A 25,443-nucleotide genomic window follows, 5' to 3' on the forward strand; every position below is an offset into this window, starting at 1 on the left:
GAGAGAGAATGGGTGTGCCAGGGCCTCTAGCCACTATACACAAATTCCAGAAGCATGTGCCATCATGTGCATTTGGCTTATGAGGGTAATGGGGAATTGAATCTGGGTCTTTAGGCTTCTCAGGTAAGCACCTTAACTGCTAAGCCATTTCTCCAGCCCTGAATCAGTATACTTTTTAAAGCTGCTTACAATGTCTTCTGAGTTTTGCAATGTAGTGTTAACTTAAATAACACTAAAATGAAATTGAAGATTTGACCTTTTGGTACCCATGGTAGAATGAGAAAAGATAGTTATTCCACTTTAGAATATTTGAAGCTATGAAAACAATGAAAACTAATAAAAATGGAAAATTTTACCATCTGTTTTGTTTTCTACCCATGTACTTATTTTCTCTGCACAAGCCTTTGCATCCAGAAAATCCACCAGGTTTGTAGAGCTCTGGAAAAACTCCTTGTTGTCATGGAGATAAGTTTCCTTCACAGAGAATCCTTCCTGTAGGTAGAGGGCACTGGCAAGATTAAATGTAAATTCCTGTTTTTTCTCCAAGATGGCAGAGATAAATGACTTCAGTACAGAAAATTCTTCTCCTAAAAAATAATTATAATGTATAGTGACACACTGAACAACACAAAACAACAGCTTCTCTGCTTTGCTCTTCACATGCTCTGACTCGCTTTTTCACCATTTCTGCATCCTTGGTTTCTAGCTAATGATGCTGAGTTAGTTTAAATACTTCATTTACCTCCTGTAAAATATGTATTTTGTAAAGGAATGAAGTTTTATACAGGAAAAAGAACAGTCATGTAAATTTAAAATTTGTTAAAAACAAGAATATGCCTTTATAAGGCTGAATAAAATGTCCTAATTATAGTTACATTTAGATCATTTTTAGCTGTTGGAAATTTAACTGAAGATCTTATTCTTCACATAATCTGAAAGGATGAAGCTAATGAATGTTGATGGAAGCCTGGTGATGATAAAGAATGCTGTTCAACGATGCTTTTATTTCTTCTTCAGAAAACATTGCTTTCTTCTGAGGAACTGCACCTGCTTGGATGTCAAAGTTCATAAGGGAGGCCCTATTAAATACAGGCTTTTTGTTTGTTTGTTTGTTTTATAAGGCAGCATTTCACTCTAGTCCAAGCTGACCTGGAATTCACTAAGTAGTTGCAGGGTGGCCTTGAACTCACAGTGATCCTCCTACTTGTGCTTCCTGAGTGCTGGGTTTAAAGGCATGTGCCACCACACCCAGCTAAATAGTTTTTTAAAGTACTAATGAGAAGAAATTGTGACTAGTTATCTAATGGAAATCAATTGTGGGGAGCTGCATACTTTTATCAGAAAGCTAGCAGCTTAATGAATGTTTGTATAAGTAACAGAGATGTCACTAGAGAGCCGAAGGCCTTTCATTTTGCTTAGCTGACTGGAGGCAGAATATCAATCCCCACTTGCTTCCTTGGCCCAGTGTTCTTTTACAGGTACAAGATGAACATCTACCCAGGAAGCTCTGCCTGTGATATTCCACTATATTCCATACTTCATGTTTTCTACTCCCTGGGATATAGACAAGGATATAAATGATTTCAAATATAACAATCTGTCTCTACATGATCAGTTCTGAAGAGCTCCATAATTCTCCACAGCCCTGAAATTCTTTGCCACAAAGAGAGGAAGAAAGTTAATCTGTTTTATTTGCTTGTGCAATAATTCCAGATGCAATCCTTTATTGTTAATTGAAGTTTAGACAGAATACTTCAAGAGCTAAGAAGTTATAGTCTTCATGAGTAAGGAAAGACATAAAATTTCTCCAAAAGAAATAATTGTCAAAAATAAAGTGACAGAATTTGAAATTAACTTTCAGTAATCTGTAACATATGAACATAATTAAAGGAATGGTGGGAAAGAGAGGGAAGGACAAACAAACAGTTCCAATCCATTTGTCAGAACAAATAGATTTATGTCATATAGTTAAGGTCTAAGAGTGTGTGACAAATAGCTGTCCTTTGATAAATCACTGGACTCAGAAATCAATAGAAAGTTGTCACCAAGTAGTATAAGTTTAGAGGCAAATATAAAGCTGTTGACCTTATATATTTGGTTTGATTTACAGATTAATGACCTAATTTAGCACAGTTTGAAAATAATAATATGCATGGTTCCAAATAAGCCACGTGAAAGTCAATTTGATTTCCTAAAATAAGATCTTAGAGAACCTACAGATTCAGGATAAATATGACTCTCAGTTTGATTGTACTCAACCTTCATAGAATGTCCTAAAATTCCGGTTCTTTTCTGCTATTGAGAGTCCAAAGGCCAATCATGTGTGCATACGAGAGAGCCAAACATGAAAATAAAAGTTTTTCTAGACTTGTAAATTACCTCAGCCAAAAATAAGCCTTTGTTTTACCAGTGAGGAATCTGAGATTCACAGTGGTGAAAAGAAACCAGAGTGTTAATATGGCTTGGATCAAATCACAAGGAATTTTAGGTGCAAAACAAAGATTAAAATTAATGCCAAATTCTCTGTCTTATTCTTACTTTCCTTTCCCTTCCCTTTCCTTTCCAGTGCTGTGAATTGAACCCAAGTCTCCTGCTTGCCAGGCAGACTGTCTACCAAAGAGTGCCTGCCTCAACACACTGGCAGTGAAGAAGCACCTTCCACCTTTGGTCCAAAGCAGCACTGGCAGAGCCCACGCTCAGGACAGAAGATGGGTCCCAATGAGTGCTTTGATGTGGGGCAAAGGAAAAAATCCCAGGACCTAGAGAGCCCCAGGGGTATTTGGATGACAGCAGGTGTGTGTCCACCCATAAACCCCAAAAGATAAGCTAGGTGTTACATGGAACCTTAGGCCAAGAACCACAGACTGGTATCAGGGCCATAGAATGAAGGATCACTAGACTTTTTTTTTTTTTTTTTTTAATTTTAGAGAGAGAAAGACAGAACTGGTGCTCTAGAGCCTCAACTACTGAAATCAGACTCCAGACACTTGTGCCAACTAGAGGGTATGTATGACCTTTCATTTGCCTCACCTTTGTGCATCTGGCTTATGTGGGATCTGTAGAGTCTAACATAGGTCCTTAGGCTTCCAAAAGCCTTTACTAAGCCATCTCTGCAGCCAGATAATAAGATTTTACACATTAATAGGGAACTAATAACAGCATATTAAACTAAGGTAAGTCAATGAGACTCTCATTTTAAGCATTTATGGAGATGCTGAAATACTTAATAAGCAAAATATACAATGCCAAAGCTTTTTGTTGTTGTTGTTTTTGTTTTTGTTTTTCGAGGTAGGGTCTCGCTCTAGCCCAGGCTGATCTGAAATTCACTATGGAGTCTCAGGGTGGCTTCAAACTCACTGCAATCCTCCTACCTCTGCCTCCCGAGTGCTGGGATTAAAGGCATGTGCCACCACACCCGGCATGGCATAGCTTTTAAAAGTCAAAATTCATGAGAAATTATGGTGAGAAAATATAGTTATTTTTCATTGTGGAGCTTCCCCTCAAGCCTGTAATCCAAAATAAAACTCTTTTTCCCATAAGCTGCTCTTGGTTGGGTGATTTCTACCAGCAATGTGAACCTGACTGCAGCAGTAAAGTGGTACCAGGAGTTGGGTTGCTGTTAGAGTCCTGACTGTGGTTTTGGCCTTTGGAGATGACTGTCAAGAGGAATGTGGAAGGATTTGAAACCTTTACCTAAGAGATGTCTTGCAGTGCTGTACGTACAGCTTCATGGACTATTCTGGTCAGAGTTGAAAGTCGTGAATAGAGTAAGAACTATGAACAGTGAGGTTTGGCTTATGAGGGTGAGAAAGAGCTTTGCTTGGACTGGGCTAGCAATTTGTGTGAGAAACTTGCTGTTATACCCATGTCCTGGAACCCTACCTGGTATTGTGGAGTATAAGAAATGCAGGAAGCAGAGGGTCATTGAGTTTTCAACACAGTTTTGTGTCTTGGAAACAGCCATGGGTAGTGTGAAGCAGATTTGCTGGATGCCTGTATGGAGACCTGACAGAGCTATGAGGATGAACTGTGGATTGCAGTGGAGATGCTGGGACCACAAGATGGCTACTAAGGAAAGTTGCAGGACCTCATGAGGTTTTCCTGGACTGTGAGTAGCCTAGCTGGAGGGGCAGAATTGGAATACCAGAGACTTGTTGCTGGTTACAATTATCAGACTTTGAGATTTGTCACTGACTAGAGTTGATGGATTTGGAATTAAAGAGTTTGATGTTTGCCCTGGTTGTTTGAAAAAAAAAAAAAAAAAAGAATACCCATGCATTTTGTAAAAAGTAAAACAAGTGGTAAAATAGAAAAAGTAGAAAAAGAAAATATAGCTATTTAAATTAAAGACAGGACTAGAGTTTGTGAAATTCTTTTGCCTGTAGTTCCTGTACAGCTCTGCAACGCATTGTCTCTCCTACCCTCTGCTTGACCCAAGGCCTGTGCACTCCTCTTCCATCAGACTATCTAGGACTTTTATCCAACTCCTTGCCATTCACTGACTGTTTCTTACTCTTTAACACCATCTCATTTCATTTCCCATCTTCACCCTTTTCATTTTGCAAATTTTTTGTTATATTTTCTCCCATTTTACCTTTCTTTTCCTTCTGCAATAAACCTCCATCTGTGCATGTCTCTGTACCTTATAAAATCAAACTAGAGAACTCTTTCTGTAGGTTTTGTTAAGTCTTTTAAAGCATCAATGTTTCTTTCCTTACAATAAGAATACAAAGTGCCCCTAAGGAGCCTCACTCAAAGACATGCAGATTAGTCCTGGCCAAAGTACTGAACTGATTTTAAATTGGTTTTTGCATCTGTGTATATAGCAGTGTTATGTGGACCTTATACAACCATTTTAAATATTAAGTGAGGTAATATTTATCAGGAATATAAAATAGCTGGTAATACAATGCATTCATGTTTGGTGATACATTATTATTGTTTGGATAATTCTTTCCACAATTAATAGTTCTTAAGATATCTGTGTTTCTATTTCCCTCTAAGATATATCTATGTGGAAGAATTTTAATTGCATAGGTCTATGATGCTAACTTATGATAGGATTAAATTTGCATATGTTCATAAGCATTCTATTACTTTTCAAAGCAGTATCATGTGATATAATGGTTTTGGGAATGATGGGGTGAGAACTGCTGAAATTTATCAAGACTAAATCTGGGATACAGTAGCTTCATTCATTATTCACAATATAAAATTAATGGGATTAATTTATCACTACCTTCTCTTCTTCACAACAAAATGGACTTCATTTAAAATGAAGCAATTTTAAACTTGTAAATATTATTTTCAGAAAAACAAGTTCTTAAATATAGCTACTGTATGTATGCTAAGACAAATATTCTGAAATTGATTATATTATAAAAAGTAAATTCCCCAATCAAAACCTGATATATCACTTCCAGTACTGAGGATGCATGATATGATAATGATTTAAAAACTTAAAATTCGAGTAGCCAGGCGTGGTGGTGCACGCCTTTAATCCCAGCACTTGGGAGGCAGAGGTAGGAGGATTGCAATGAGTTCGAGGCCACCCTGAGACTCCATAGTGAATTCCAGGTCAGCCTGGGCTAGAGTGAGACCCTACCTCAAAAAAAAAAAAAAAAAAAACCTTAAAATTCAATCCATGGTGAATTGACAGCATGAGTGAGTTGAAGAGGGAGATGCTTCATATGGGATGTCAAATCAAAAGACAAAACCCCAAATGAACATTTTATAAACTCATTAACAGGACATACAAAACCAGAAATTAATGTTTGAATCAGTAGTATGACATAAAAAAGATCACAACATAATAATTGTGTATGAATATGCATGAATATTACAAATATATATGACAGATATACAAATACATGACAGATAGATAGATAGATAGATAGATGATAGATAGGTAGATAGATGATAGATAGATATATAAATAGAAAAATGTACATACCACAAAATTTCAATGATTTGAAACTTTCACATACAAATAGATCAGAAGAAAATATACAAAAATTTCAAATTTTGAATCTGTGTTAATTTTGTTATTTTTGTGAGGATAAATATGTTTATAATTCTGTACTTATTATCCTTTTGTTCTTTCTATGATACAATTAATCTGTTAAAGTTCAATAACCTTGAGCTTCCCCTTGCTATTCAAATGACAAAATTGACTATATGTGGGCTGGAGAGATGGCTTAGCAGTTAAGGTACTTCCCTACAAAGCTTAAGGACCCAGGCTTGATTCTCCAGGTCCCATGTAGTACAGATGCACATAGTGGAGCTTGTGTCTGGAGTTTGTTTGCAGTGGCTAGAGACCCTGGTGTGCCCATTCTCTCTCTCTCTCTCTCTCTCTCTCTCTCTCTCTCTCTCTCTCTCTCTCTCTCTCTCTGTGTGTGTGTGTGTGTGTGTGTGTGTGTGTGTCTAAGGCATAAATAAATAAATAAATATAAATCTTAAAAAATATTGACCCTATGTATAAATAATTGCACGAGAGACTCACCATTTGATGTTTCCTGCAGCCTTAAAGTTTCTCTTATCTGTTGCTGTGCTCTTCCTTTGGCTCCCAATTGGACCATACTGAGAAGCACAGTTGTTCCAAAAGGAGAAAAAACAATGTTGTTTGTGTGAGATGAGCAAATAGCTTGATAAAGATCCACCACAAATTCAGCGTTTTTTGGAACCAAGGTCCTTGAAGCTTGACTTCCAGGAAAACTTATCAGGAGAATCCACAGGATCTTATCCATTTTAAATTCTGTGTGTTAGTTTAAAAATGTGTTAACTTTCAAAATAAAATTTGTTGTACTAAGATTAGCAGAAAAATTCCCACCTAGTAGAATATTCTGTTTTAGTAAGTAGTACACAAGGACTGTATGTCACTGGACAGTTTACTGAATAAGACAACTTCCAGAAATAATTGGTACTTTTAGGTTCTTTCAAAAACTACCATAAAGTAAAGCCAATGCATGCCTTTAATCCCAGCACTCAGGAAACAGTAGTAAGAGGATCATTGTGATTTTAAGGCTACTCTGGGACTACATAGTGAATTACAGGTCAGCCTGAGCTAGAGTGAGATTCTACCTTAAAAAAAATAAATAAATAAAATAAAATTTAATTAAAATATATTTTAAAACTCGCATAAATTATATTGTCACTTTATTTATTTATTTATTTGGGTATTTTGAGGTAGGGGCTCAATCTAGCCCAGGCTAACCTGGAATTCACTATGTAGTCTCAAGGTGCCCTAGAACTTACAATGATCCTCCTATATCTGCCTCCTAAAGGCTGAGATTAAAGACATGCACCACCACGGCAGGCTAGATCACCTTTTTTTAAATCAAAGGAGAAGCAATTCTTTTAGAACATTACAGGGGGTGATATTACCTCTAAATAGCAATGTAATAGTGTACCCTACCCTACCTACCTTTTCCATGGCTATAAGTGGCATACTGTAATTTCTCTATCAAGGGAAATATCTATACAAATTACTCTTAGAAAGTTTATAGATAAGAACAGAAGTGAAATAAAAATAAACACAAACCAGAGTAGTTGGGGCCTAGAATATTAGAAAGTCTATGAATTCTAAATTTACTGAGTAATTTGGGTAACCTTGCAACAATTTTTCTACTACTCTATGGATTCTCACTCCAAAGGACAAAATACCCCAAAGCCCACTTCACAGTTTACTGAAGGAAGGGAGAAGAAATGAAATAAAATTGAAAATCAAAAATAAAATGACAAATATAAATGGTACATTAAAAAGAGGAAAGAAATATTTTAAAATGAGCAATTTAACAAAACAATTTATAAATACAAGAATAGCAATAATTGAAAAACATAACCAATTCCCAAAACTAACACCATCGTAACTTGTCCTCCAGTCATTTATAGGACAGCCAATCATTTTCAATCATAATCATCTGATTATACCTTGAGTGGAACAATTTTTACCATATTACTGCCTGCATGATAGAATACAAATTCAGAGGTCTCATAAACTTTAGTAACACTAACTTTAATTTACAATAGTACATATTAAACAACCATCAGTAGCTACTAAGAAGTAAACTTTCAGTGCAGAGTAAAGATGAAAGCTTTCACAGTAATGTTGCTAGCTTTAAATAATTGGGAAACTACACTTCTGCAATGTTTTCTAGTATGGTTCAAAATGTGATGAGTTACTAAGAACCATTGGTAGATATGAATAATGCTTAAATAGTCTGTAAAACTAAGCTAAAGGGGGTGCCATTTTATAATCAGTTTCTTTCCTAAATTTATGCAATAAGACTCTTTTTTAAACATAGTTTTTTATGAAGATAAAGAAATCTCAAAATATAGGCTGAAACAATTATTAGAAAATAATGAGTTGATAAGACATGAATTCAGATATAAATTATCAAGCCAATGTGTTAAATATTTAATAAATACATTAGGTTGAAGGTAAATAGCTAAAACCAGTGAGCAAGAGAAGTTTACATGCTTCTATATAAATATATCCTTAATATGTTCTGCTATATTTAATTTCTCCAGATATTTTTCACCAAAAATATTTGTATGCAGCTATGCAAATAATCAAAATGCTGTATGTACTTAGTACTAGAGTAGTAACCATTATGAGAAGGGATTTAATTTCCCCAAGTAGGACAGTCATGACATTAGAACTATACACTTGTTAACAATTTTCATAATGAAATTTTACATGTTTGAGTATCTATTTCTCCCAGAAAACTTTTAGGCACTTAATAAATTATAACCAGACAATTAATTGGTTTTAAAAGTTCACCTACTGCCTTTGAGGGTGGATCATACTTTTTCAGAAAACACAAAGCACTTGAAAATAAACAACTTGATGAATACTTCCATAGATATCTGACCTTCTAACTTATACATAAATCTTTTTAAGAATAATGAAAGATAGGTGTTAAAGTTTATAAATTGATTTTTTTCTGCACTGAAGTGAATTTTAATGCTATTCCTCAGCTGTACTAAAAACAGTCTGCAGTATTGAATACATACTTAATTGAAAAACTATTAATTTGGAAGGACTTACCAAAACTCACTTCTGATTATTTGCTGGAACAGTATAACTGAAATATTATGGAAAATACTTGTAGATGGAACACCTTATCAGTAAAGCACAACTCTGCTTATCTTGAATTGTCTTTGATTAATTGCTTTAAAACCTGAGCAGATGTCCTCCACATTGGTAAGGAAAGATTAACACAGTCAAGTTAATGATCAATGGTAAAATATGCAAGAACTGAGAAAGAGTGGATGGGGAAATGTCTCAGTGGATAAAAGCACTAGCTTGAAAAGTCTACTGGCCTTGGGTTGATTGCTTCAAACTCAAGTAAAGCCAAATGTAAAATGGTTCATGCAACTAGAGTTTATTTGCAGTGGTAAGAGTGTGTGTGTACACATACATCAACACATTAAAAAAAAAAACAAAACTTAGGGTCTGGAAAGATGGCTTAGCAGTTAAGCTCTTGCCTGTGAAGCTAAGGACACCAGTTTGATGCTCAATTCCCCAGGAACCATGTTAGCTAGATGCACAAGGGGATGTACACATCTGGAGTTCATTTGCATTGGCTGGATGCCCTGGCACACCCATTCTCTCTCTCTCTCTCTCCCTCTCTCCCTCCCTCCCTCCCCCCCCCTCAATCTCTCCCTCTTTCTCTTCTGTCTGTCACTCTCAAATAAATAAATAAAACTAAACAAAAAAATTTTAAAGAAAACAATAGGACTTTAAGAGTTATTTACTTTATATTATTATCTCATTTGTTAGTTCACTTTCTTTAGAAGTAGAGACACAGCTGAGCATGGTTGCACATGCCTTTAATTCCAGTATTTGGGAGGCAGAGGTAGGAGAATTGCTGTGAGCTCAAGACCAGCCTGAGACTACATAGTGAATTCCAGGCCATCCTGGACTATAGCAAGACCCTATGGGTGGGGGGAGGCGAGTAGAGACAGAATTTGAAAGAATATGACAGTGGTTATAAATGTACTGGTAACTGGTTCTTTGCCTCTCCTAGGATTCAGCATTAGATTTGCAATGTACCCCTTCATAAGTAGTTCAGAATGCCTATAAGATAAAGAACAAAGTTAAATCTAGTCCACAATGCAGAAACAAATTACTACTGCATTTTCAGAGGTCATCACAATTCATCAGATTACAGTGTCATCAGAGACATTTCCTGTGGAGATGAGACACATTTCAACTTTTGGGCAAAGGAATAGATGCTTAAATATATAGATGTTCTCATACTTAACAAAGAGACCATATTAAGATTTTTGATTTTCCAAATTATATTGATAATATTATTAGCCATAGGTAACTTTTTAGTGATCATTGATTTACTTCTATGTGCTTTTAAAAATACTACATTCCTCTACAAATAAGCCATCAATTAAAAGTGAGTGCAAGCTGAGCATGTTGGCACACACCTTTAATCCCAGCACTCACAAGGCAGAGGTAGGAGGATCACATGAGTTCAAGGCTACCCTGGGACTACATAGTGAATTCCAGGTCAGCCTGAGCTGAAGTGAGACCCTACCTTGAAAAAGAAAAAGTGAGTACATAATGAAATAAGTTTTTATGACATCTTGTAAACTAAATAACCTCAATAGTAAAAAGATACAAAACATATATTAATCATGGTAGCCTCTGAGAAATGGAAATCTCCATTTAGTTTCACTGAAATAAATGTCACTATTGATTATTAAATCCAATATTATTTCTAATAAAGTCATAAGAAAAAATAAAATGTGTGTACCTATCTTAAAATGAGTTCATTCAGAACTTTTATCAATGACCATATAAGCAACATTTAGTGTTCTAATACGGTTATGGTTGAGCAATGGGATGACAATTACAGGCCATAATCTTGCAAATGGCAGGGTATTTTAGCATTAGAGATTGAGCCCTGGTCCTCACTCATGTTAAGCAATGGCTCTTGCTGAGATACATCTCCAGCCCATTAACCAATACTCTTGACTGTAGATGCACTCCCAAATGTTGCTTAAGTTCTCTAACATGAAGCTTTTTCTAGATTCAACAATAATAGAAACAATTTTTTTTTTCCAAAACAGACTTGTTCAACACAGGGACACTACTATACAAGTTGTTTTAGACTGAAATACATAAATACAGATTGAAATGTCCAAGACTATCATTCAATCAATATTTTCCACCCATGTGGTGACTCAAGCAAAACTCGTTACTAGCAACACTGGCAACTGTTACAGTTCCCTTCTCGTCACTGGGATAAACACCTGACCAGAAGCAGCTTATGGGAGTAAAGGGTTTATTTCAGATTAACAGAATTTAGGGGAAGCTTCATCCTGGTAGAAGAAGCTGCTTCACTTCCCTATAGCCATAGCAGAGAGACACTACTAACCTCCAGCAAACACGAACAGCCAGAGCTCTAACTGCTCTTTATACACCTTAGGGCTGGAAAAAAAGATCCACCCCAGGTGACAACTCTTCTAGCAGGCTTCTGAAGACTTAAGTTGCAAACTTAATAAAAAATACCTCAGGAGCTAAGAGTTGGTTCAGTTGTTAAAGCCTCTTGCTTGTGAAGTCTAATGGCCTGGGTTTGATTCCCCAGTATCCATGTAAACCAGATGCACAAAGTAGCACATGGTTTGGAGCTTGTTTGTAGTGGCAAGAGGTCCTGGCATGCCCATATCCTCTCTTTCTTTTCCCAAGAAAGAAATAAAATGCTAAAAAATAAAATACCTCAGGCTTTGGGGAACATGTATTTACATTCAAAGAACCACAGCTACCAAAATATTATTTGCATACTTACACAGACTTTAATGTTATTTATCCAAAAACAGGGTAGTACTTCCCCTGCCTTCCAGTGCCATAGACTGCCACCCTGTTTTACTATGACCACTTAATAAAGCTGTTCTATAAGTACCTTAGATGAGAGCAAATCAAGAAAATGTACATTTTCCTGCTTTTTGCAGAGTGGAAAAACAATGACCATGAGTTTTTCCTCCCTGATTTAAGTGATTTTAATAGCCAGTAAAGATATCATAATTGATCATAAATATTATTGCAAACAGTTTTTAATATTTTCCAAAATCTATTCCTCCCAATATTGTATTTTGTCCCTAGAAAATCAGTGGAGAAAATGTTTATAATAAGAATTAAAATGCCTTAGTACAAATGTCAGCAGTTTCTCTATTCCAATGTAATAATAATTAGGAACAATCCTAGAAATGTATTGATTATATAACAAATATCAAGGTTTTATAACTATAATCCTAATCACCTTTCTTAGCATTTTATGTTTTTTTTAAAATAAAACTGTATTAAATTTCCAATTTTAAGCACATAAAAGCAAATGCAGCTATCACTAAAGAACTTAAAAGTTAATATTTACATTTAAGTACCAATTAATCTCAGGTAAACCGACACAGGAAAAAGGTTAACAAGAGACCCTCCAGAGCTGCCTACAAGTCACGTAAACAAGCTGCCTGCCAGATTTGCACTGGGCTCAGAGAGGCAGCTACTATGAGACATCATAGTTTATTGGGTAGGTTTTCCAATGATGTAGCTGACTTTGAGCCATTCATGGTCTGTAAGTCCTCACCTCAAGGCTGAGGGAAAAGCACCCATAGGGTAATCTGAGCACTGTGAGCTCTGCCAGGATGGAAAGAGGTTTTGACAGTGCTGCTGCTCTGCAGTGAGCATGCTCTGTCAGTAAGCCTTCACCCTGATCAGAGCTGAGGAACAGCATCTGCACTGGTAATCCTGACACAGAGAGCTACTTGAAGCAGCCATGAAGAAGTTATGATCCAACATGGGATGAGAGTCCTCAGTGGTATGGCAGCTTGGTGGGTTCCACATTCCTAGTAATCCCTCACCCTGGTCTGCAATCAACCCCAGTAAACTCATTGGTTCTGCCAACTGGTATTGGTGCAATCAGTCCTCTATGAGATGAAGACATATGTTTATATCTCCCAAGGGCACAAGTTTCTTGCTACAGGAGTTAAGAGCAAAATATACCTACCAAAAGAACTTCTAGCTGACTACCAGGTAAGATGGAAGCATAGGAGCCACACTAAACCAGCCTAGGGTGGGACTTAAGTAAAACCACAGCACTCTTCATCTAAAAACTGAAGGAGTATAGGTTATTATTAGACACAGTGGAGAAGCAGGAGAGAACAAGATCCACCAGAAAGGAGGAAAATGGCCAGAATCCCACTGAGGTGCTTGTGGCCTTCCTATCCACACACCCACCCAGCACTACCCCACGAGGTGTGTCAAGAAATGGCAGCAGCAGAGACCAAACAAGGGGATTTTCTAACTTCATCAGCCTCCTCAAAAAGTCAAGAAATTTGAAGGAAAGACAGCTGAAATCAACTAAGAAGCTACTAAAAGGGATACAGGTAGTACTGTGTGAGCAACTCCAGGGTTTCTGCCCTCTCTCAACCCCCACCAATCAGAACCTCCTGCATTCAGCCCCAGGAGGCAGCACATCGAGCACAGCTGATCAGAACTCGGCTCCACAGCACTACATGGAAAGGTGGAGGTGAGCGCTCAGCATCGGTGGGATTGGAAGCCACCCTTAAAGGTAATGAGGCCAACTGACAAAATAAAATAAAACAGGTACATGCATACACCTGCACTGGAAGAGCTGGTCTCTATTTCCATGTCAGGGTAGGTTATGGGTTACATATTCTTGGTTGGCTTTACCATCTTGAAATAAGCTATTTTGGGGGGTTGAATATTGTTGCCTTTGATACTTTCAGATTTATAGGGCCTTTGTCTTTTGCTTTTGTCATTATTAGATACAGGATCTGATTTATATCCAGGCTGACCTGGAATCCAATTCAGAAAAGAAATCTCTACCTCCCAGGTGACAATATTAAGGGTGTAGAGCAACACATACTCTTAGTGATTTTGGCTTTATAAGACTATCTGTAGTACCCAAAATTGTATAGTCTGTGCTGGTTTTTATTGAATGTGTATATTGCTCAGTTGAAGTTTAGAATTTGCCAGTGAATTGTTCTACCAAGTCCACTAGAATACTTGTTTAGCAAACAAACTGAACACCTAGGATTACTTCTGGAGTTGAATTGGGGTAAAAGAGCTACAACTGGCACCTTAAACTCATATCCTGAAAGTATATAAAGGTGGATTGCCATATCTAACAATACTGCAGATAAGTAGAAAACCTAAGCATCGAATCAATTCAGGTTGTAAAAGTCAGTACATTGTAATACAAGAAACACAAAGAATTGAGGCAATAAAATCCCAGCAAAAATTATAAATCCATCAGAAATGATCACCAGTGAGACTGTTTTAGATGAAATGCCTGACAAAGATTTTTTTAAAAAAATGATCATATCTATACTCAAAGAAATCAAAGAAGAAATGAAAGGAATCAAAGAAGAAAAGAAAAGAATTAAAGAAGAAAACAAACTCCTGAAAGAGAACACAGGAAACCAGCTTAATGGAATACGGTCATGATTACAAGATATGAGTGAGCAAATAGAAATACTGATGAACAACCAGGATGAAATTCTAGCTCTGAAGAACACAGTCAGTCAAATAAAAAATTCTGTGGAAAGTCTCACCAGTGTAATAGATGAAGGAGAGAACAGAATATCTAAACTAGAAGATCAGATGGCAGACCTAATACAATCCAACAAAGAGATAGACAAGCTAATAGGAAGGAATGAATGAGAATTTCAAGATATCGGAGACACTATGAAACGTTTAGACATAAAAATTCGGGGTATAGTAGAAGAATTTCAACACAGAGGCTTAGTAGGCATTTACAACAAAATCACAGAAGAAAATTTTCTCCAAATTGGTAAGTATCAATGAAGATACAAGAAGCTTTTACAACACCAAATGGACAAAACCTGTTGTAATTAAACTACATAACATGCAAACCAAAGAAAACACATTGAAAGCAGTTAGAGAGAAAAGGCAAATCACCTATAAAGATAAGCCCATCAAAATAACAGCAGATTACTCAACACAAACTTTAAAAGCCAGAAGGGTTTAGAATGATGTATTCCAAGTTCTGAAAGATAACAACTGTCAACCAAGATTACATTCTCCTGTAAAGCTATCTATCCAAATTGATGGAGAAATAAGGACATTCCACAACAAAAACAGGCTACAAGAATTAACAACTGAACCAGCTCTACAGAAAATATTCGAAGGCATCCTTCATGCTGAAGAGTAAGCAAAGACACACAGGAGGAAATAGGAAAAAATAAACCATTCTCAAATAACAGTCAAAACAAGCAGGTAAAGAAAAAACAGAAAGCACGACAAAGCAAGAAGAATGGTGAGAATAAATACAAACCTTTCAATAATAATGCTTAGTATCAATGGACTCAATGACCCAACCAAAAACACAGACTTGCAGAGTGGATTAAAAGGCAGGATCCTGCCATTTGTTGCCTATAAGAAACTCACCTCTCAAAAAATGATAGACACTGTCTTATGATGAAAAGATGAAAAAACAGTATTTCAAGCAAATGAGCCTAGGAAACAAGCAGGAGTTGCTATCCTAGTATCTAACAGGATAGACTTCAAACCAACATTAGTGAGGAAAGATAAAGAAGGTCATTTTATAATGATTAAAAGAGCACTCCAACAGAACATTACAATCCCAAATACATACACACCTAACATGGGGACTCCCAATTTCATCAAACTAAAACTATTCAACTTAAGGTCACAGATAATACCAAACACAATTATAGTGGGTGACTTCAATAACCCACTCTAATCAATTGACAGGTCATCCTGAAAAAAAATAAAGAGAGAGACATCTGGATTAAATGATGTCATGGAACAAATGGATCTCACAGATATTTACAGAACATCCCATCCAAAGGCTGCAGAATATACATTTTTGTTAGCAGCACATGAAACATTCTCTAAAATAGACCATATATTAGGACACAAGGCAAATCTTGAAAGATACAGAAAAACTGAAATAATTCCTTATACTGTATCTGACCACAATGGGGTTAAACTACAAATCATCAACAAAAAAAAAAAAAAAAAAAAAAAAAAACTACAGGGCATACAGAAATTCACAGAGAGTAAACATTACACTATTGAATGATGAATGATGAATGGGTCATTGAAGAAATCAAAAAGGAAATAAATAACTTTATAGAATCAAATGATGATGAGAATACAGCATACCAAAACACAATAAAGGCAGTCCTAAGAGGGAAATTTATAGCTCTAAGTGCCTATATTAAGAAATTAGAGAGTTCACAGGTAAACAATTTAATGCTTCACCTTAAGCACATAGAAAAAAAAAAAAAAAAGAACAAGGTAAACCAAAACTGAGTACATGGGAAGAAATAATAAATATTAGGGCAGAAATTAATAAAATAGAAACAAAAAAAACAGTCCAAACAATCAATGAAACAAACAGTTGATTCTTTGAAAGGATAAACAAGAATGATAAACACTTAGTGAATCTGACCAGGAGACGAGAGAAGAGACAAAAATTAATAAATTATAGATGAAAAAGAAACCATTACAACAGATACCAAAGAAATTCAGAAAATCCAAAGCACATATTTTAAGAATATATATATGTCTAAGTTGAAAACATGCAAGAAATGGATGATTTCTGTGATTCATATGACCTGCCAAAATTAAATCAAGATGAGACAAACCATTTAAATATATTTTTAACAAGTACAGAGATCCAAACAGTTATAAAAATATCTCCCTACAAAAAAAAAAAAAAAAGGCCAGGACCAGATGGTTTCACTGGTGAATTTTACCAGACCTTCATGGAAGAACTAACACCAATGCTTCTCAAATTTTCCATAAAATAGAAAAGGAAGGAATTCTGCCAAACTCCTCCTATGAAGCCAGCATCACCCTCATACCCAAACCAGGAAGACAGAACAAAAAACAAAAAAAGAAAGAAATTTACAGACCAATCTCCCTCATGAATATAGATGCAAAAATTCTGAACAAAATATTGGCAAACAATATAAGAATTCATCAGAAATATTATTCACCGTGACCAACTTGATTTTATCTCAGGGGTGCAGGGATGGTTCAACATATGCAAATCAATAAAGATAATACATCATATAAATGTTCTGAAGGACAAAAATCACATGATCATCTCAATAGATGCAGAAAAGGCATTTGACAAAAATCCAGCATCCCTTCATTGTAAAAGCATTACATAAACTGAGAATAGAAGGAACATATCTTAACATAATAAAAGTGATTTATGACAAACGTACAGCCAACATAATACTAAATGGGGGAAAACTTGAAGCATTTCCACTAAATTCAGGAACAAGACAATGGGGTCCACTGTCCCCACTTTTATTTAATATAGTAACTGGAAGACTTAGCTATCGCAATAAGCCAAGAGACATTCATAAAAGTGATACAAATTGGAAAGGAAGAGATCAAATTATCATTATTTCCAGATGATATGATTCTATACATAAAGGACCCTAAAGACACTACCAACAAATTGTTTTAGCAACATATCAGTACACAAAATAAACACACAGAAATCAGTAGCTTTCCTACATCCTAACAACAAATAAAATCAGGGAATCTCTCCCATTCAGAATTGCCACAAAAACAAAAGTACCAGTCAGCTGTGTGGTGGGGGCGGGAGGCCGGTGCGCCCTCGCTGCGGCACCCCGGGTCCCCTCGTGGCGGTGGCGGAAGGCCGGCAGCGCGGGAGGATTCGGTCCCAGTGGCGGGTCTTCCACGGGACTACGCCCCCTCGGCCGGCAGATCTGCGGTTTGCTCACGTGATGGCACTCCTTGAAGACTTCAAAGCCTCCTGCTTCCAGATTGCCAGTAAAGGAAATCACGAGCTCTTCACTGTTGCAGACAGGTTTGGAAACAGTGGCATGGGCTTTAGCAGTAACTCTCATTCTCAAGCACCCAAGAGAGTGACTCTTCTTGTAGATGGCACACGTTTTGTTGTGAACCCACAGATTTTTCACTGCCCACCCAGACACCATGTTGGGAAGGATGTTTGGACCTGGAAGACAGTACAACTTCACGATGCCCAAGGAGAAGGGAGAGTAAGATATGGCAGAGGGAATCAGCACCACGGCCTTTTGCACTGTGCTGGATTATTACAAAGCCAGTATCATCAATTGTCCTGATGGCATCTCTATCCCAGACCTGAGAGACACCTGTGACTATCTCTGCATTAACTACCTTCTATAGAATCCAGAGCTGGATCCCACTTTCTGGTTGGGAAAGTGATTTTACCAAAAAAAATGTAGAGCAGCTTGGCATGATATGTGAACCTGAACTTGGGGTTTAGTCTTGAGTTTGTGTCCGTGCCCTGCCTTGTCTAGTTGGTTAGGAAACATTTGAGCTGTGCCATTAGATAACCGTGTGGCTTCTCCACAGGGGAAAAGATGCTGAAGGAATGATGACAACAGGGAGGGAGGCTAGGACGTAGCTGGCCTGACTGGAGGAGGCAGGAGCCCCAGGTACTTGGATGTGACTCCAGGGTTGTGTAGTGTGTGGCCCTGCAGGTCTAGGAAGATAGTGGAGCAGCCTGGGGAAGCCCAAAGGCTCTGAGGTAGAGGTGCCCAGCCCAGCCTTCCCTCAACCTCCGCCACACACGGATGTGGGGTCCTCTTTAGGGGCGTATTGATGCCACGTCTTGCCATCATTTTGAAACTGAAAATGGGTCTGCTGAGCTCAAGCCAAAGCAGTGTGTCAGCAGCTGCGTCACATTTGTATCCCGGGATTTCTCCTAAGGGAAAACTGTAGGTTTTGCCTCTTTCCTTTGTATTTAAAGTTGCACTTGTTCACCTAACCAGTGTTTATGAAACTCTGTAGTTGGGGTGCTTTTTCTATAATAAAATACTATCATTTGTGGGGAAAAGGTACCTTGGAATAAATTTAACCAAGGAAACAAAGGATGTGTACAGTGAGACCTTTAAAATTCTCAAGCAAGAAATTACAGACAACAAAAAGAAATGGAAAGACATCCCATGTGTTTGGCTTGGAAGAATCAATATTGTGAAAATGTCAATCCTACCAAAATCAATCTACACATTTAATGCAATCCCCATTAAAACTCCAATGGTATTCTTTACAGGAATAGAAAAAACAAACCTAAAATTTATTTGGAAGCACAAACAATCTCGAATAGCCAAAACAATTTTGAACAACAAAACTAAGGCTGTGGTATCACCATATCCCATTTTAAGCTATATTACAAAGCCATGGAAACGAAAACAGCATGGTTTTGGCACAAAGATAGACATTTAGATCAATGGAACAGAATAGAGGACCCAGATGTTAATCCAGGGAGCTACAGCCATCTGATTTTTGACAAAAATGCCAAAAATATTCATTGGAGAAAGGATAGCCTTTCCAACAAGTGGTGCTGGGAAAAATGAATATCTATATGTAGAAGGATGAAAATAAATCCTTTTTTTCCATGCACAATAATCAACTCCAAGTGGATCAGTACATTAATTTCAGACATGAAACTCTGAAATTGCTAGAGGAAAAGGTAAGGTAAACCCATCAACAAATTGGCATAGGCAATGACCTTTTTAATATATCCCCATTTACTCAAGAAAAAAAAAAATACACTAGCTAATCACTGGGATCTCCTGAAATTATAAAGCTCTTGTACAGCAAAGAACACTATGAATAGAACAGAGACAACCTACAGAATGGAAGAAAAATTTGCCAGCTAAACATCTGACAGAGGATTAATATCCAGAATATGTAAAGGACTCAAAAAACAGAACAGTATGAAATCAAACAACCCAATTAAAAAATGGGCTATGGAACTAGAGAGTTCTCATTGGAAGAAATACAGATGGCATGTAAACATCTAACAAAGTGTTCTATATCCCTACCCATCAGAGAAATGCAAATTAAAACAACTTTGAGATTCTATCTCACTCCTTTCAGAATGGCTTCCATCAAGAAAACAAAAGACAATTAATGTTGGTGAGGATGCAGAAAAAGGGAACCCTTCTGCATTGTTGGTGAGAATGTAATCTTGTAGAGCCATTGTGGAAATCAATGTGGAGGTTCTTGAGACATCCGAAAATAGATTTACCATATGATCCAGCTATAGCACTCCTAGGCATATATCCTAATGACTCTCCTCACTACCTTAGAAATACTTGTACAATGATGTTTATTGCTGCTCTATTTACAATAGCTAGGAAATGGAACCAGCCTAGATGTCCCTACACAGATGAATGGATAATAAAGATATGGTAAATTTACACAATGGAGTTCTATTCAGCAGTAAAGAAAAATGAAATTTGCAGGGAAATGGATGGATGTAGAAAGGGTTATACTAAGTGAAGTAAACCAGGCCCAGAAATCCAAACTTCATATGTTCTCTTTCATATGTGGATCCTAGCTACAAATGTGTAGGATTGTATGTGAGCTGGAACCAAAAATCAGTAGAAGAAAACAGTAAGCTAGAAAATAAGTATAAGGATGGGAGGAGAAGAAAGTATTTAAGGGAATGGTATTGTACATATGTAAGTAGAACAGATTTAAGGGAGGGGAAAGGCCTAAACGAGGCCAAAAGAAGAGACTGTATAACATAAGAGCAAGGGGGAAGGTCAATCAAAATTCAAGATAGTCTGAATAAGACATATGAAAATCTATTTTTTTGCATAATGGCACACTCAGAACCCACAGATTGTTACTAGAAAATTTTGAGTGCCAGAGATAGAATACCTTCCAGTGAGTTGTTGGCCAGGAAGGTCCCTGTTGCCTCCAAAACATTATAGGCTACTTCCAAGGCCCTTGGTTTCCTTTGCAAAACAGATGGTAAGGCCCTATTGCTGAAGACTTCACATGTCTAAAAGGCAAAATCACTTAGAAATCAAGCTGGTGCTGAGCAAGATAACTTCTCCCTATAGAACAGCTAATTGAAAGCTGGAAAAAGATGCACTGTATGCGCAGCCCTATGGGAGACAGAAATCATCAGAGGTGAAAATGGTGAACACTGGAAGCCTCAAGTTTGACCAGACAGGCCAAATGACCAAATGAGTGCAATAGTGGCATGTCTGCTCTGGAGGAAACCAACTGCTCTCTAATTGGAATGAAGGTCCACTCTATGAGAGGGAATATGTGCCTGGTACTGAAAACCGAATCAAAAGCCTATGGTAAGAGACGTCATGAGTCTTAGAGGTATAAAGCCTGCTCTTGTCTGGATGAATTTATATGTTATTCTCATTAACCTGCCCAGAAAGCACTACACTTAATGTCCATAATCATATATTAATGCTACTCTCACTTATGGTTAGAGAATCTTCTCTTTTCAGATGGTGATGACCACTGGGATGACCCAAAAGGCAACATAGTGATAAGAAGAAGGGACAGAGGAGTGTTCAGCACTGAAAGATCACTATCACAACCTCCAAGGTTTAAAGTCCATTGCAGAAGAGGTGACAGAAGAATATAAGAGCCAAAGGAACCACTCCTTACATATAACTGTCCAGACAGAAATTGGCCTCAATATCCATGACCTCACAGTTCCTAGCAATTCCTGCACAACCCTCATAATAGGAAAAAATGATGATGACATCAAATTAAAAGAGAGACTAATGGAGAGAGGGAGGGGTTATGATGGAGAGCAGAGTTGTGAAGGGGAAAGTGGGGAAGGGGAGGGAAATATCATGGTTTATTATCTGTAAGTATGAAAGTTGTTAGTAAAAAATAGAAGTTATAAAGAAAGAATTTATAAAATCTACCTAATAAAATAATGGCTCTTTCAAGCTTTTCCTACTAAACCACTAGACTTTTTGTGGCTCTACTTGAGAAAGCTCTGGGCAGAATAAGTGTATGTATCCTATTTACATTTGAATACTTGATGTCTGAAACAGTCCCTTGTCTCTTGCATCTGTTTTTGATAAATGAAATGTGGATATGTAGATGCATGCATGCATACATGGATAAAGTAACTAGACACCACACAGTGTCTGGTGCCTCCATTATCTCTGTAATATATTAACGTTTCTGTAATTTTCTGGGGATGTGCCTCTGGTTTCACTCAAGCACGTTATCATCAGCCTGTAACTCACAAATCATGTGCTCAGAGTTGGAAATGATGGATTATCATAATAAAATTTCCATCAGGTGTACCAATCCTTTGCAGTGTTCCTTTGAGAGGATGCCTTCTGTCGGGACATCTAAAAGAACTCTTTGTCCCATGCCAGGATTTTGTAATTTGAAAGTGTGATATATATTGAAAAGTCTTCAAACTCACATAATTTTACTGGCATAGTAAACAAAGACCTACTTTCAGATATTTCAGGTGATACCATTCACCATATTTGTGAATTCCATCTATAGATTGATCAGTGATCAATGGAGGCATATGCATACATACATACATAGATGCATTTGTATGGTATATTCATTTACTGAATCATTTGAGGACAAGTTGCAGTTATATATTTTAATAATTATTTGAAAAAGTATGTATGAGAATGGGCATATGAGTTCCTCCTGTTGCTTGGAAATAAACTCTGGATGCACATGTCACTTTGTTCAGCTGACTTTACATAAACACTGGAAAATAGAACCAGGGCTGTCAGGCTTTGCAAACAACTTCCTTGAACCACTGAGCCATTTCTCCAACTCTAGTTTCTGTTTTGTAAAACATTTAACATTTCCCCAAAGATGAACACTTTCCTAAATAACCACCTAAAACACACCACACACACAGACACAGACACACACACACACACACACACACACACACACACACTCATTATTGGGATGCCAGCAGAATGTGTTTTACAATGCTAGTACCTCTTGAGTTATATTATGGTATTCAATTTTAATGTATAGCAGCAGACCATATGCAGTAATTTCCAAATAAGTATATAAAGTAATTAATGTAAATCAATGAATATTATAAGGAAGTGTTGATTATCTTGATTTGATCAGTGCATGTTGAACGAGCAATCCCACTTTATCCCATAAATATATACAATGATTACATTTTTTTTAAATACTCGACAATGCTGAATGATATGAAATGCTACCAATCTTAACTGACCATCACAGACTATTAACCATACTGCACTAGACAAGTAAAGAACATTTGGGTCACTATCAGAAACATTGATAGAAAACTAAAGAAACAGAAACATTTTCTCATTCAAATTTCTACATATTCACTGTCAGCACATTTTATATATTTTAATATGGGTTTTATACAATCAAAACAAAAACATATTTCTATAGAAGTAATAAGATGGACAATTTGGTAGAATTCTTTGTTCTGAAATGTTATTTTTCTCTACATAAAAACATTTGGGAATTGAACTGGAGAGATGGCTTAGTTAAGGCACTTGTCTATGAAGCCTCCGGACTATGTTCAGTTCTCCAGGACCCACATATACCAGATGCACAAAGTGACATAGTGCACAAGGTTGCATGTGCATACAAGGTGGTACACACACTTCAAGTTTGCTTGCAGTGGTTGGAGGCTCTGGTGTACCAATTCACTTTCTCTCTCTGTCATAGAAAAATTGAAGAAAAAAACAAACACTTGGGAACACACAATACCAACTGACATTCCCCTTGTTTAGCTCAATATTTTTTGTATCAATACAGAGTGCTGAATTAAAGCAGAAAAACAACATTATCTGATGATCAAATTCCTAACGTTCAAATATAAAGTAAAAAAGGGGCAATACTGGGAATTCTTTTCATGCATTTTATGTATGTGCTTCATATAAAATGAAATACTTCTTTTTCTTTCAGTCATAATTACTTCTTATTTCTTCTCTTCACATCACTACTTGTTTCCTGACATAATTGCTTGGCTTTTCTTTCACGATCCAAAATTTCTTTAGAGAACAGGTTTCTCTCATCAAATACAGCTTTCAAAGCTACAAAATGATAAAGAAAATGACATGTAAATTACATTTAGTAAGAAATCAAATTTTATGAAATAGTAGGACAAAATTTCTCAAGTTTTCTTTTTTTTAAGAGAACAAAACTATACTATATGTTTCTGAAACCAAGGGTGTATTTAGAGATTTTTTTCCCCAAACTTCTACTATATGTTTTATTTGGACTTAAACTGAAAGATTATATTTTTCACAAAGCTTATCGTGCAACACAGATTTCCCACCCTAAGGGTAAATGATGCAAGAAGCTTATGTTTTCCATGCTTGTTTCTTAATCTACTTAACAGCTACCAAGGACTTATGAAAAGGCAAGAACAAATAACTCTGTATTGATATAAGACAATTAAAATAATCAAAACATAGTTTGGCTGTCACCATGAGTAAACATGTACATCTGCAATCGCATCCTTAAACACTGGGATCTGTACAGTTCCGGGGGGAAATAACAAGAGCCAAATTATCCCTATGGATGGTGAAGAAGTGAGAGTACATGGTACCATGTATTCAAGAAAATAATTTTGGGCTTTGCTGTAATTTTATTGTTTCAATGAATGCATATTGGATGTGTATTATGGAAATGTTCCCTGCCTAGGCATCAAGGAGGCACAAATATGGCTAAGTTATGGGCTCTTTTTAAACTAGTAGAAACAATATCCATGTAACCAAAACAATAGAATACAGTTCAAAGAGAATATAGGAAACATAAGTCATGCAGATGTAACTAAAGAAATTAAAGCAACGTGTAAAGATGAGGATGAAAGCATTAAACATTTTTAAATGATAATAAGACACATGAAGGTGAAGAGGGGCAGCAAAGGAAAACAAAAATGTCAACTAGAGAACATAAGGTAAGCACAAATGCAGAGAAAGAACTTAGATCACAGTTATAGGACAAATCAGCACAGTAGAGAAGATGCATGATATTTCAGAGCAATGTGGGTAAATCTGGAACTGGACTGCTGTTCTCTTTTAGGCTGTGAAAAGAAAATAAGCACTGAACAACTTTAGGAATAGCATAGTATTTCCATCTATTAGAATTAAAGGAAAAATAAATCTTTCTAGTACAAACATGGCTGAATAAGTCATTATCTTGTGTCTTGTCTCCTTGAAATTATAGAACAAAGAAATGAGGAAAAATTACTCTGAAAACAATGCAACTTCCTCAAAGAAAAATGTACTCTGTCACCTAAAAAGTATTAAGAAGACACCAAGGAACTGAAACTGAACAAAAATTACAGAGAAACAAAAAACAGAATTGAGCATATGAAGGCAGCAGACATTCTCAGAAAGCAGACACTAGTCACTGTAATGAAGTGTTTCTCCAACAAAGTTAAATGCTTCATTTGTAACTGAATCTTAAAGGAAGTGGACAAGACTGCAAACAGAAGTCACCTTGTCTGTTTTTTTTTTTTTTTCCCACAGAAATAGGTGAGGCAGCATTGCCTGATGTATAAAATGTGAGTCTTTTATTTTCCTGCCCAAATCAGTGTATCCTATTGGCTATAACATCCCAATATCACACCGAGTGAT

General features: G+C 36.6%; 2 protein-coding genes across 2 annotated transcripts in view; both read right to left on the reverse strand.

Moving 5' to 3' along the window:
* Serpini2 (serpin family I member 2) overlaps positions 1–25,443 on the reverse strand; it is a 55,064-nt gene that overhangs the window by 18,483 nt on the left and 11,138 nt on the right. The window contains exons 2-3 of the mRNA XM_004652371.3: positions 6,503–6,754; positions 357–587 (exon numbers count right to left, since the gene is read on the reverse strand). Of these exons, the coding sequence (XP_004652428.2) occupies positions 357–587; positions 6,503–6,746 (475 nt within the window). The 5' untranslated portion in view covers positions 6,747–6,754. The remainder of the gene's footprint in view (positions 1–356; positions 588–6,502; positions 6,755–25,443) is intronic.
* The window catches only part of Wdr49 (WD repeat domain 49), a 200,574-nt gene continuing 198,901 nt past the window's right edge, over positions 23,771–25,443 (reverse strand). The window contains exon 18 of the mRNA XM_004652370.2: positions 23,771–23,892. Within this exon, the coding sequence (XP_004652427.2) occupies positions 23,771–23,892 (122 nt within the window). The remainder of the gene's footprint in view (positions 23,893–25,443) is intronic.

The sequence above is a fragment of the Jaculus jaculus genome, chromosome 11 (assembly GCF_020740685.1).
Source record: "Jaculus jaculus isolate mJacJac1 chromosome 11, mJacJac1.mat.Y.cur, whole genome shotgun sequence".
Lineage (NCBI taxonomy): Eukaryota > Metazoa > Chordata > Mammalia > Rodentia > Dipodidae > Jaculus > Jaculus jaculus.